This window comes from Bubalus bubalis, chromosome 8 (genome assembly GCF_019923935.1).
Source record: "Bubalus bubalis isolate 160015118507 breed Murrah chromosome 8, NDDB_SH_1, whole genome shotgun sequence".
In the NCBI taxonomy this organism is placed as follows: Eukaryota; Metazoa; Chordata; class Mammalia; order Artiodactyla; family Bovidae; genus Bubalus; species Bubalus bubalis.
In genome coordinates this window covers 102,534,233-102,549,127 of record NC_059164.1, presented here as the reverse complement: position 1 = coordinate 102,549,127, position 14,895 = coordinate 102,534,233, and the positions used below count along the sequence as shown (strand labels likewise).

Genomic DNA, 14,895 nt, shown 5'->3' with positions numbered 1-14,895 from the left:
GGAAAGGTAAGGTCTTTTTTCTCTAAAGTTACCAGAAACTACATTGGCTTTTTGAAAAGTAATTTCTAGTTGATCAAAATCAAGGGTTACAGGTCCCTTAAGCATACATTTTCGTTTTGCATTTTTCCTGGTTTTTCATTACGATTGAAACAGACTGGTAAGCTTCCTGTGAGGCTCATGTGTCAAAATCCAGGATTTTCTTTGGGTTTGTTTCTGGTTGCACTGCGAGGCATGTGGAATCTTAGTTCCCCAACCATGGATTGAACCCATGTCCCCTGCATTAGAAGGCAGAGTCTTAACCACTAGACCGCCCATTAAGTCCCCAGAAAAATTAATTTTTGAAAAATTATACCCCCACAGATACTTTTATGGTCATGTCCTTTTCCCAGAGGAGGAAGGAGGCAAAGCTACACTTTAACCTTAGATCTTTTAGCTCCAGGAAGTCGTAGGAAATGAGTGTGGTCATTGAATCAGCGGTAAACCAGCCGTGAGCAAGGAAATGAAAGCTTTATGTGCAAATATCTTTTCTTCCACCTCACTCCAAAACAAGACCTAACTCAGTACAGTGGGGAGGATGACAAGATTGAACTTAGGTAGTTGGGCTTTGACCCTGAAGGCAGGGGGCTGCGTTGGGGCAGACACCCCTGAAATCTGCCCCCACCGCAAGACCGGCCCAGTCCTTGGGCATGGTCCTCTGTCCTCTCCTGAGAGCCCTGGCTACCCACTTTGTCCCTCAGCAGGTAGAGCCCAGAGAAGCCAGGATGCTGCCCTGTCTGTGTAGCAATTGAAAGAAAGAGTCCCACAGGCCACCGCCTCTGCAGTCTGGTTAAGCCGGAGCGCGCTGGTCCTCTATCCGATTTATAGAGAGCTTACGATGAATGGTGTCGGATTCGTGATCTCCGAAGAAGATATCATTTCAGGACCAGGGACCAGGCTTGAGCACTCAAGAGCTTTCATATAGCAGTTTTATTAAACTATAAAAATCGGACAGAAAAAGCTTCTGACCTAGACATCAGAAGGGGGAGGAGGAGTGGCCCCCATGCTAGTTTTAGCAAGCTGTTTTATGTCTGTTAGAAAGCTATTAATCAGATAGAGACACCTCAAGGCTGAGGGAGTTTCACCAGGCCCCTCTCCCACAATATGCATTTTTGAGATAGGATGGCAGGAGGTGTGTCATCCCCAGCCATAAAACAACTGATATGAATACTGGTTTGTTGAGTTGTTATCAGCCAAAAGTTAGTCTTAGGTGGAACCATTTTGAAGAAAGGCAAATTCCAAAGCAAACACATAGTTTCATTAACATAGCTTAAGAAAAACATTTCCATAAGAAAAATGCGTTGGTTAGCTCAAGGTTTGAGAAAAGTTCCGGTGGAACTAGGTGTTGTCATGGCAACACAGAATTTTAAGAGAAAGAATTCTGACACTTGTAGTTTGTTTCCTCCTGCCGCTTAAGGGAGAGAGAAAAAAATGTCTGACACTTGCAGCCTATTTCCTCCGTTTATAGACCCTTGGCCTTCCTGCCTGTGATCCTCTCAATTTGGCCATGCTGGTGTTTCTAGACAGTTGGGCTTCTTGCAAGGACCTGGCGGCCCTGACCTTCTCCATGAATGTGGTGTGACTTTGTCGTTCCAGAAACGTCTCCACCTGTGAGGTGTCCTCCTCTCAGGCCGTCAGCTCCCCACAGAGGTCCAAGCGCGTCAAGGAGAACACGCCTCCACGCTGCGCCCTGGTGCACAGCAGCCCCGCCTGCAGCTCGTCCGTCACGTGCGGCTGGGGTGATGGGGCCTCCAGCACCACCAGGGAGCGGCAGCGGCAGACGATTGTCATCCCCGACACCCCCAGCCCCACGGTCAGCGTCATCACCATCAGCAGCGACACGGACGAGGAGGAGGAGCAGAAGCACGCCCCCACCAGGTGAGGCTGTGACGCCTTCAGACACCAGGAAGGAGCAGAGTCGGGGTGCGAGGTGCATGGCCAGCTCACCCAGAGATAGTCGGTGGTGGGCCTGGACCACTTCCCCATCATCCAAAGTGATGATCCATCCTTCTCTCCTGGCCCCTGAATCCTGACCTTGCCATATCCTGTAGTCCTAAAGTGACTTCAGGGGATGGTCCAATAAATTTGGGCTTCTCAGGTGGCTCAGATGGTAAAGAAGCCGCCTGCAAAGCAGGAGACCTCCATTCGATCCCTGGGTGGGGAAGATCCCCTGGAGAAGGGAATGGCAACCCACTCCAGTACTCTTGCCTGGAGAATCCCCATGGACAGAGGAGTGTCGTGGGCTACAGTCCATGGGGCTGCAAAGAGTTGGACATAACTGAATGACTAACGCTTCACTTTCTACTTTTCAAACAGATTTCTATAATTATTAAAAGCCAAAAATAATTTTGAGTCAATTTGGTCTTAAAAAATAGTTATAGGCCCTCTACATTTGGGGGACGTGAGACCATGAAAGTCAGGCACACAGTGCCATTGTATTTCAGCCCTCATAAGCTAAAAAATCTCTGCCTCGGGCTATTGAATGTATTCCCAGTTGGTCAGGCTGTTTCTCAAACATTGCCTCAGTGCTCAGAATTTGAGGTAATTGTCCAACTAATTAGAAATTTCCCTGTGTCTAATTAACCCAGTCTTTTCAAACTGCCACGTGGTCTTTTACCCAGAGAACATTATTGTTTATTCCAAAAGTAGTAAGAACTCATTTCACTCGCTGTATGCTTCTGGGGGAGAGGGAAGAAATATTTATTATATTTGCAAGACTGTTAAGCCTGGTGCCAGAGGCTCTTTCCTATACTTGGCCAGCCAGACTGAAACAGAGTTTGGTGTGAGTTTGAGCTGTCTAATGGTCTCCTGTAACTTTTCCCTCCAAACAGTTGGTCCTCTGGTCCTTAGCATCCCTGGGCCTCGGGACCTTGTAGATCTGAAATCTCACAACCCCAACCTGCTGGCTCTTCCCATTGGGACCCAGGACCCGGGAAGGGAGGCCTGCCAGTCAGAGCACATCCTGTGACCCAATGTGAAGATAACATTCACATTTAGGCCCAAATTATTAATTCCTAATTGGATACAATGTCACTGATTATAATCACAAATCCTTTTGATTAGATAATAAATTCTTACCTTTGAAATCATTGCATGATGTACAGATAGACTGATTAAAACCTTGTCACTACAACTATTCCTAGCTGCATGGGGTATTCCCTTCCCACCTTTATAGTGAGCTCAGCATCTTGTCTTTTCATGAGAAGGCTTGTGTAGCGCTCATTCCAGTGTCCTCTTTAATGGCCCAGCCCAGTTCAGTGTGTCTCAGAGAAGCATGTGATGGAGCATTTCTGTCCTAGCATTGGGTCAGGTGGCAGAGGGGCCAAGGAGCTGAGGGCTGGGGTGTAGTGCCTCCCTCTTAGCCTGCCTGTTCCAGAACTGGCCTCAGTTTCCTTTGGAGACTCAGTTTCCTTTGTTTCCTTAGGAGAACAGTCCCAAGCTGAGTCCATGCCCCGTGCCCCCCAAGTCCCTTCCCAAAGGGAAAGGCTCCTCCCAGCCACAGCCCGGGCCCTGGCCTGGAGCAGCGTGCCCACACATCTGTGGCATCAGGCATAAGAAGGACGGGCAACCTCACAAGGCCCTTTGCCACAAGTGGAAAAAGGCAATTTTAAAATCTGACAGTTGACTAGATTGGAATATCATTTTAACATTTGAATTGACACAGAATCTCAACATATGTGCTTAGGAGAGAACCGAATAGTGGATCTGAGGGGAAGGAGGATGAACAAACCATCTCTCCACCCTCCACCCATCATGCCGCTGCGAGGGCCGAGAGCACAGAGCAAGCCGGAAGTACAGGCTGCCTCTGCAGCAGCCCCAGGGCCCAGAAAGAACAGAGCTGAAGCATGTGGCAGCATGGGAGGACCTTGGTGTCAATGAGTCACGACTTAGGGGAGGTGGGCAGGTGCATGTGTGACAACCAGAGATAGTGAGTGACAGTGGACTGCTGAGTACCGGAGATTCATAACACAGAAGATGCAGGGGCCGGCCTGCCTGCCTGCCCAGGGTAACAAGATGCACCAGAGACATTCCATCAAACATGGGAGGCTGCAGTCTGAGACCAGAGCGAAACCGAGAAAGGTGTCACCTGTCCACAGGTGTGATGGGAAGCTCACAGAATGAGAAAATAGTGTTTTCCAGAGAGATCAAATAACTGTTGCCTTGAAGAGATGTTTGAGGACCCAGGAAGGCAGGAGAGGGTATTGGAGCCTGAGGAGGATAAAACAGAAACCAGTAGCTATTTTATTTATAGAGAAACCATCGTGTAATGTGACCACATTAATGTGACTGCATTTTGTAATGAGGAAAAAGGTAGGGGGAAATACGAGTACTCATTCTTAGAAATCAGACTATCATAAAATTTAACAGGGTAAATATTTATTGGCCCCACTGGTAAGATATTATGCTTGGAACCGCAGGTGCTGCATAAATAAGGTAGACAGTCTCTGTCCTCAGGAGGTTTGCAGGGTAATAAGAAGATAAGACACGTACAAATCTTCATAATACAAAACAGGTTACCAGGCCCCTAAAAACTAGCAGAGGACTGTAGGGATTCAAAGGGGGAATAGCTTGAGGAAATAGGGGAGAGGGGGCTTTTCAAGGTTAGTGGTCCTGATATGCTTAGACAATGGGTAGAGGAGGTGAGACTGCAAATTCCAGTGAGATAAGTGGTGGGCGGAGCCTCACAGGTGGGCAGAGCCTTAGGTGGGCAGAGGGGGATCAAGAACAGGTGGGGTTCACTGATAAGAGAAAGGGGGAGGTCAGGACGAAAAGGATTTCAGAATGGAAAGGGGGATTTGGGGGGAATCTCCCCTTAGGTGGGCGTGGCCAGCTTTCCAAGGAGATGCTGAGGAGCTCCCAAGAAAGCATCAGTTCTGGGATAACAAGGATGGGACATGCCCCCAGTGCAGGCCACCGGGGAGCCGCCCGGTCGCCCTAGGACTGGAAGCTTCTCTACCCGTCAGGGCTCCAGTGTGAACCGTGGACACGTCCCTCCTTGACCCTGATGGTCCTCATTCCCAAACCTAATTTCTCCCAGCTGTGAGCAACTTGATTCTGCTCTTCTGTGTTCTGACCTCATTTCCTATTTGCGGCTCAGCCCCAGTACTAGCCCTATAACCCTGCCTGAAATGCCGATGGCTTCCCCTCAGCCTCATCACAGCCTCTGGAGAGTTGAGGGAGGAGGGGTTGGGGGTTCCTGTGATGCTCACGGGGATGGTGAGCATGGGATCTCGTGGCAGCGACTTTTAAAGCCGACCTAAGACAAGGAATCCTTGGTAGCTCAGTGGTAAAGAATCCACCTGCCAATGCAGGAGACGAGGGAAATGCAGGTTCGATCCTTGGGCCAGGAAGATCCCCTAGAGGAGGAAATGGCAACCCACTCCAGTGTTCTTGCCTGAGAAATGACATGGACAGATGAGCCTGGTGGGCTACAGTCCATGGGGTCGCAAAGAGTCAGACATGAGTTAGCCACTGAGCACATAAGCGCAAGCGTGTCAGTAAATCTCCAGGACCAGGTGACATTGTCTAGAATTTTCAGGGGAATGCCAAGGCAAAATTATCCTTCCCGACCCCCAGCATGTGGGACTGTTAGCTGCCAGAGCAGATGGACACTCGACAACTCCTGCTTATAAGAAGGACTCCAGAGTGTGAGGGGCAGGCTGGGGACAAGTGAACCAGACAGGAAGGGTGTTGTAACAGACATTCCCCAGGAGTTTTCACCTGCACTGTCTCTGCATCATTTGATGAGATGACACAAGGCTGGTAGTTGGAGTCCCATTTAATAGATGAAGAAACTGAGGTCTGAGAAAAGGAAGTGACCCAGACTGGCAAAGGTTCCAAGTAGCAGAATTGGGATTCAGGTTCCATGACAGTGAGGAAATGGCAATCTTAATTATGGCAAAAATAATTTATTTCTCCTTAGTCTTTAATTCAACACATTATAAATTATGTCCTCAGCCTCCTCTGACCATAACCATGCCCACACCCATGGTCTCACCTGCTGTGTGCAGGGCACCAGGCCAGGGCAGTGGGGAGTCCAAGGCATGTTCACTGAGCCCTGACTCAGGCCAGGCATTGGTTGAGTGCAGCTGATCTAGCAGCAGGCCAGGCAGAATTCACCTGTTCTCATTTCTTTGAGAAGGTTTGAAAAAGCGAGGAGGTCAGGCAAGACCCAGTAGCCTCCTCTTTTTCCATGTTGGATGAGGGGGCTCTGTGGTCATGGCTAGAGTTGTTTGTGTAAAGATAGAAAACAGATATATTTTTTGGATTCCCCAGGATTAGGTAGTAGAACCAGAATTACTTTAAATACACATAAATGATTTTGATGAGAGGAACAGCTGACTCTCTGCATGTGCTGAATAAGCCATGTTTTCTCCCTTGAAATTTCCTTGGAGAAAGTTTATGGGTGCCCGTCTTATTATTCAGACCTTTCTGCCAACCTTGCCTTGTGCTGAAGCTGTCTTTTAGGGGCCATGGGGCTACATCATACAGGCTTCCAGAGTGTGTGACCAGAGTGGCTCATTTCAGCTGATCCATTAGAAATCATTTTGCCTGGTCTCCATTATTCATTCATTTATCTGCTCATTCAATTATCTGTTTCTGGTAGACAGGGTTCATTTACCAAGGTCATCAGGGCAGCACTGTATCCTGCATCACTTTGCAAGTGATGCTTAGAGTGTTACAGCTAATCTGACCAAAATGTGAACTTCCCTAGGAGATTGATTCATCATTATCCCTAAGGATTTTAGACAGGGGTCATTCTGAAACTGTTTATCCCCCAAAAGTGTGACACCACCCCCTCAATGTTCTTTTTGACACTAAATTGAAAATCCAGATAAATTACTATAGAAAAGTCACAGTCAGGAAGCTGATGTGCTGCTGCCCAAAAGACGGCCTGAAGAATTAACATCCAGTTAACGGGGGAAAGCGCACACACCCACTCAGGCCAACTTCGGGCTGTGCTGGTGGCATCAGAGCCAGGCTTGAGGAAAGAAGCAAAGGAACCCAGCACGCAGTGTCATTTGGAGGGCTTGTTATTTTGCGGTGTTAAGTTAAATCCGATGAACCAGTTTCCATCACCTGACTCTTCCTGGGAGATTGAGTTTTGAGGAGAGTACCCCATGGCTTCCTCTTTCCTGGGCTTCATTCAGAACATCCCAGTGGTTAAGGGCTGCACTTTATGAAAAGACTGCATCTTGAAGAGAAGATACTGCACCCAGCTGTCCCCAGCTGCCAGTCCTACACTTCCCCGTGTTACAAAGCCGTTGCTGATGTATAGCGATGACCTGCTGTCCTGCCTGCCTTCCACAGGGCAGAGGGAGGAGGGCAGGAGCAGCTTGGAAAGCACGGGGCAGAGCCATGCCCAGGGGACGGACCCAGCGTGATCAGGAGAGGCCTGTAGGCATGTAGAAGGCGGGAGCAGAGTGAACACTGGCTACTGTGCGTGATGCCTGGGGACCAGGGCCACCCCGGCTCCTTCCAGACCCTGTTTCAGATTTCTCCAGAAGGTAGTCAAGTTGAAAGTGATCATAATGGTGACGTGTATATGCGTATCTTGGGGCTTCCCAGGTGGCGCTAATGGTAAAGAACCCACCTGTTGGTGCAGGAGACATAAGAGATGTGGGTTTTGATCCCTGGGTTGGAAAGATCGATCCCCTGGAGAAGGAAATGGCAACCCACTCCAGTATTCTTGCCTGGAGAATCCCATAGACAGAGGAGCCTGGCAAGGTACGGTCCATATTGAGAAAAAAATATATATATATATTTACTGGCAAGGTACAGTCCATATTGAGTATATGGATAATGTAACTCAAATGGAATGTATGTGCCAAATTTAAAATGTAGAGGTGTTTTTTTTTGGTCCTCAGTCAGTTCAGTCACTCAGTCATGTCTGACTCTTTGCAACCCCATGGACTGCACACCAGGCTTCCCTATCCATCACTAGCCCCCAGGGCTTACTCAAACTTCTGTCCATCAAGTCAGTGATACGATCCAACCATCTCATCCTCTGTCATCCCCTTCTCCTCCTGCCTTCAATCTTTCCCAGCATCAGGGTCTTTTCCAATGAGTCAGTTCTTCACATCAGGTGGCCAAACTATTGGAGTTTCAGCTTCAGCATCAATCCTTCCAATGAATATTCAGGACTGATTTCCTTTAGGATTGACTGGTTGGATCTCCTTGCTGTCCAAGGGACTCTCAAGAATCCTCTCCAACACCACAGTTCAAAAGCATCAATTCTTCGGTGCTCAGCTTTCTTTAAATTGGAGGCCATGTGATACATTGGAAGGAGCATGCTGGCCTGGTGGCATTGGACCCCAGCCCCTCCACTCATGTGAAGGGCTAGTTAAAGGCTGTTGGCCATTTCTTTCTGGTTGGGTAGAAAGGGAGTGGGAACAGCACAGTGAACAGTTCACACCCCCATGCAGGTGGCCAGGCCAGCAGCTGTCCCTGCGAACAATCCCACGTCCCATGCCACTGTCGCCAACTCGGCCCCTGGTGGTACCCGAAGGAGGACTCTCAGTTGCCTTACATTCTCAGTGCTCATGGGTAGGAGAAGCTGTGTAGCTGGTGATGAAGAGGGAGTGCAGGCTCTGGACAACCCAACAGAAAAAAAAAAAAAACAGTAACCGAATTTAAAAGTGGGCTAAGGATTTGGACAGAGTTTACTTAAAAGAAGATGTACCAGCAGCCATATGAAGAGTGCTCAGCCTTACTCATAATCAGGGAAATGCAAAGCAAAACCATGGTGTGGTATCACCTCACACATGGCAGGATGGCTGTTACCAAAAAGACAAAAGCTGATCAGTGTTGATGGGGGAAGTGGAGACATTGGAACTCTTGTACACTGCTCATGGGAATATAAGTTGGTGCAGCTATTATGGAAAACAGTATGGAGGTTCCTCAAAAAAATTAAAAATAGGGACTTCTCAGGTAGTCCCGTGGTTAAGACTCCATGCTTCCAATCCCCGGTCAGAGAACTAAGATCCCACATTCTGTGGGGCACAACCAAAAAGTGAAAAATAGAACTGCCATGTGATGTAGCAGTCCCACTTCTGAGTGTTTATCCAAAAGAATTAAAACTAGAACCTCAGAGAGATGCCTACACTCCCATGTTGACTGCAGCATCCGTCACAGTAGCCAAGATGTAGAAGCAACCTAAGTGTCCATCAGATGAATGGATAAAAAAAATGTGACCTGTGCATACAGTGGGATGCTGTTCAGCCTTAAAAAGAAGGAAAATGTGCAGTATGCGACCTCAAACATGAGCTATCTAAAACAGTCTAATTCACAGAATCAAAGAATTAAATCTCGGTTGTCAGGGGCTGTGAGTAGGGGGACATGGGCAGTCACTAATCACCAGGCATAAATCTCAGTTGCAATGAATAAGCTTCAGAGATCTGCTATACAGCATCACTGATACCGTATTGTATACTTTTAAGAAAGTAGATCTCATGTTGCATATTCTTACCACAATAAAATAAAGTTTTAAATTAAGACCACACGCAGTCACAAAAAGAAAAAGGAGCAGAAGAGAATGCTCGCGCTTGGTTCCAGCCCAGCTCTGTCCCCAACCAGCTGTGTGACCTTGAACATCCAAGTGACCTAAAGCACCCAACATTTTCCTGTTCTCAAAATGGAAGTTACAATTTTCTCCACCTCATAGTCTGGCTGTGAGGATTCAAGGGGATAAAACATGTAAAGGACTTTGAACAGTAGTTGTTGTGCATTCAGTAAACATTATCTATATTCAGTAATCAATGTCATAATAATAGAAGAGCAGTTTTCACATATAGTGTTGATTATGGCATGGAAAGTTCATTGGTGGAGATGAGTTTTGACTCTGGTCTTGCAGGATGGAATTGACCAGCAAATGGAAATCAGAAGCATATTCCAGGTAGGGTCCTACAGAGAAGGGGTCGCAGAATTGTGTCTGATTCTCCAGCCTTGTGTTCTCCACTGGGGCTGATTTCTTTGCTTCTTAGCTCCTTGTTTCTTTTCATCACTTGAAAATGATGAAAATCATCTATTGCCATGACAACACAATGCAGTCGTGAACTCCGGCAGCTTTGTTCTTTATTCAGAAGTGATGTTCTGTCGAGGCCATTTAAGCAAGGATTTCTCATTCTGCTCTTGTCTCTGTCTGTCTCACTTCCATTAACCAGTTCGTAATGGGATTGATAAGCTATCAATAATAATTAGACACTGTCGTGGGATGAATCCCAGCAGAATCGACATGTAGGAGCTAAAAGAATCCGTAGTCATCGTGTCAAATGCGTGCTCATTTTTAAATTGACTCATTTAACAGCTTCCCTTTTGTTCTTTAATCTGCATAGTACATCAAGTAGAGCACAGAGATTCTAACAATAGAAGATATTAGAAACAGAGCTATCAAATTAATTCACCTCTTCCAAACCTGTCGCATGTAAACCCAAAAACGTAGGTATATCAGCATCAGACTGTGTTGTACCTGTCTGCTCGTCAGGCATGGGGACTTCCAGCTCCAGAAAAAGGGAGGAATCCCTGAAGAGCTCAGAGGTTTTATCCCACACTCCTGATAGATATCAAGAAAATGACACGCAGAATTCCTCTACCCCTTTGATGGAAAGACTCACCACTTGTTAGTTCTGAGGGGTCATCTAGATCAGCAGTCAGCTTTATAAGACTCTTGCCAGAAAGCCATCCTCTTGTGACAGGAAGCTCACTGGTTCACGAATTGGCCCACTGTATGTTCAGATAATTCCAGTTGTCAGAAAATTCTTAACTCGTATTGAGCTGAAGCTTCTCTGCAATTTCTAAACTTGAGTAAAGAATTCCAAGTACGTCCACCTTGAATTTGGTTACAGCTTGGCCAAAATTAGTGGGGCTGGGGTGTGTGTGTGTTTAATTTGCCCGTTTTCTATTTGTGTGTTAGTCCCTCAGTCGTGTCTGACTCTTTGTGACCCCATGAACTGTAGCCTTCCAGGCTCCTCTGTCCATGGGATTCTCCAGGCAAGAATACTGGAATGGGTGGCCATTTCCTTCTCCAGTGGATCTTCCTGACCCAGGGATCAAACCCATGTCTCCTGCATTGGAGGCAGATTCTTTACCATCCGAGCCACCGCGGAAGCCCTATTTAATAAACTACTCAGAACCTAAGGAGGATAGGTAGTCAGCAGGGATGGTCTTGGTCTGGGTCTCCGTGAAAAATACACTTACTAAAAGGATTTATTTTCTCTCCAAATTAGTAAAGCAAATCCTCTTTTAAATGTCTTTAATAATAAATGTTTAGGGGACCACAAATGGCTCCTTTAATGCCACGCTCCCTAACAATTTCATAGCAGGTTAGAGCTGGAGGGACATCCAGGGTCACCCCAGTATATCCAGGCCACTGCCCAAGGTCACACCAATAACATGGACAGCCACTCCAGGCCCAGAGTGCCAGCTCTGAGGACACATTTGGCAACAGCCAGCCTGTCCTTCACGTGGGGTCCACCACCCACTGTGCACCTGCAGCAGAACATTTCTGCGTTTAGTGAGGTGACCAGATGAGTCACTGTGTGTGTGTCATTTAATCAGGCGGAACTGGCTGTGACCGAGGCTGAGAGTGAAGGGCGGGGCAGGCGAGCCGCACGCTCTATGTCTCCCGGTGCTGACCCTGGTCCTGGGAGCATTTTGTGATGGTGCCAGGAGTCCGGTGGGTTAGAGCTGGGGACGTTTGCTCTAATAACATCTTATTACACTATAGACTGCTCCCAGGCCTGCCCCACCCCCCACAGAGAGCAGCTGTGGCTTCTCTCACCAGTTTCTTTTTTTTTTAAGGCAGCTCTCCTTCCTCCCAGTGTGTTGTGGGTTAGTCACTCAGTCGTGTCCAACTCTTTGCCTCCCCCTGGACTGTAGCCCATCAGGCTCTTCTGTCCATGGATTTTCCAGGCAAGAATACTGGAGTGGGTTGCCATTGCCTCCTCCAGGGGATCTTTCCAACCCAGGGATCGAACCCAAGTCTCCTGTTTCTCCTGCATTGCAGGCGGATTCTTCACTGCTGAGCCATCAGGAAAGCCCCAGTGCTCCTTCCCATTTCCACAGCTTTCCAGAACTCTTGTTGCTCTCAGATTTCTTGTCCCTGCTTTGGAGGCTTGGGGATCTTTCCCCGGTGCCCCACTTTCTAGTTCTGCCACATCTGAGTCGTTCATCCCCACCTACCCTGTGAGTCGCATTTGCTTTCTTGTCCCTGAATAAGCATATGGACTTTAAAACTTGAGATATAATTTGAGTACCGTAGAGTTCACCCATTTAAAGTGTACAATTAAGTGGTTCGGGGTCTATTACATTATTTTTTTTTTTTTTTTCAGTTGTGGCACTCAGATTCAGTTCAGTGTCTCAGTTGGGGCCAACTCTTTGCAACCCCATGAACTGCAGCACGCCAGGCGTCCCTGTCCATCACCAACTCCCAGAGTTTACCCAAACTCATGTCCACTGAGTCGGTGATGCCATCCAACCATCTCATCCTCTGTTGTCCCCTTCTCCTCCTGCCCTCAATCTTCCCCAGCATCGGGGTCTTTTCAAATGAGTCAGCTCTTCGCATCAGGTGCCCAAAGGATTGGCATTTCAGCTTCAACATCAGTCCTTCCAATGAACACCCAGGACGGATCTCCTTTAGGATGGACTGGTTGGATCTCCTTGCAGTCCAAGGACTCTCCAACACCACAGTTCAAAAGCATCAATTCTTTGGCGCTCAGCTTTCTTTATAGTCCACCTCTCATGTCCATACATGACTATTGGAATAACCATAGCCTTGACTAGACAGACCTTTGTTGACAAAGTATGTCCCTGCTTTTTAATATGTAGTCTAGGTTGGCCATAACTTTCCTTCCAAGGAGTAAATGTCTTTTCATTTCATGGCTGCAATCACCATCTGCAGTGATTTTGGAGCCCCAAAAAATAAAGTCTGCCACTGTTTCCCCATCTATTTGCCATGAAGTGATGGGACCAGATGCCATGATCTTAGTTTTCTGAATGCTGAGCCTTAAGCCAACTTTTTCACTCTCCTCTTTCATCTTCATCAAGAGGCTCTTTAGTTCCTCTTTATTTTCTGCCATAAGGGTGGTGTCATCTGCATATCTGAGGTTATTGATATTTCTCCCAGCAATCTTGATTCCAGCTTGTGCTTCATCCAGCCCATTGTTTCTCATGATGTACTCTACATAAGTTAAATAAGCCGAGTGACAGTATACAGCCTTGACGGACTCCTTTTCCTATTTGGAAACAGTCTGTTTTTCCATGTCCAGTTCTAACTGTTGCTTCCTGACCTGCATACAGGTTTTTCGAGAGGCGGGTCAGGTGGCCTGGTATTCCCATCTCTATCCATACGTAATAAAGCTTGCCACTTGAACCATTGCTAAGTGTGCAGTTCAGTGACACTAAATACGTTCACGGTGTGCAGCTGTCACCACTGTTTCCAAAACTTTCGCATCACCTCAAACAGAAGCTTTGTGCCATTAAGCAGCAACTCCCCAAACTCCTCTCCCCACCCCCAGCCCCTGGTCCCCAACCTCTAATTTACATTCTGTCTCTATGAATTTGCCTGTTCTAGGAATCTCGTATAAGTGGAATCACACAATATCTGTCCTTTTGTGTCCAGCTTATTTCACTTAGCATAACATTTTCAAGATTCATCCATATTGTAGCATGTATCAGAACTTTATTCGTTTTTGTGGCTGAATACTATTCTGTTGATCAGCCGATGGGCACTGAGGTTATTTCCGCCTCTTGGCTGTGGTGAACACTAACAGCAGTGAACGTTGCATACAAGTTTCTGGGCTTTCAATTCCGTTTTGTACTTACCTAGACCAGAATCACTGGGTCATACAGTAACTGTTTACCTCAAACTGTGTTTGAGCAACAAGCATGTGGGCCTTTTGCATTTCAGCTGTTATAAGTAGAAAGTGTAGTTCTTTATCCCCCTGGAGGAGAAAATGGCAACGCACTCCAATATTCTTGACAGGATAATCCCATGGACAGAGGAGCCTGGTGGGTTACAGTCCATTAGAGTTGCAGAGTCGGGTGTGACAGCGACTGAGCACACATGCACGTAGTTTTTCTTAAATAAGATATATCCATTTTATCTGTTTGAATGAAGAACTATAAGTATATGCAATCAGTTCATTCCTTGCCTTCTTCTGAGTTCTTAATTATCATCTGCACAGCTCGCTTGACAGTTCATCATGGAAGCCTTTGTGACATCCTTTCTCTTTAACTGATTATTTTAAAACTTTTAGTGTGTAACTTGTCATGTTTTTATACAATCCTTCACTGAGATTTTAATCATCTCCTAGGGCGGAGACACATATTATATTTCTTTATACTGAAATTCCCTGTAGCACCTAGCATAGATTGCCAAGGATTCTAACTGATGAGTTTTAACTTCTTTCCTATCAGTCTTCTGGTTTATTCCTAGACTGGAAACTTTTCCAGCAAGTCTGTTACCTTCATAGAACTCATTTTGCCTAGAGATATTTTTTGCCTGCAAACCTGTTTTCACATGTTAAATGAGGTAACACTAATAATAGAAGCTAGTTTTCATAGAATACTTACTCTGTGTTGTGTACCATTCAAAATACGTTGTGTATTTTCTCATTTGATTCTCAGAACAAGCCTGTGATGTAGGTACTATTATTATCTACACCTTACTGGTAAGGAGATTGACTCGCTTGGAGGTTGAACAGTCACCCAAGGCCACCAGCACTTGCTGAAGTTAGACATCTGTCTGCCGGGCCTGTATCCTTACCCACAGACGCAGAGAGGGACCCTTCCACCCTGACCCGGGGGGACAGAAGGTACAGCCCCAGGAGGGATTATCCAGCCCAGATGTCAGCAGTGCAG

At 46.8% G+C, this 14,895-nt stretch overlaps 1 protein-coding gene across 4 annotated transcripts in view; it reads left to right on the top strand.

Moving 5' to 3' along the window:
* HIPK2 (homeodomain interacting protein kinase 2) overlaps positions 1-14,895 on the top strand; it is a 203,351-nt gene that overhangs the window by 167,173 nt on the left and 21,283 nt on the right. For all 4 annotated transcript variants that reach the window (XM_025291633.3, XM_025291630.3, XM_025291635.3 and 1 more), the window contains one exon: positions 1,633-1,914. In XM_025291633.3, the coding sequence (XP_025147418.1) occupies positions 1,633-1,914 (282 nt within the window). The remainder of the gene's footprint in view (positions 1-1,632; positions 1,915-14,895) is intronic.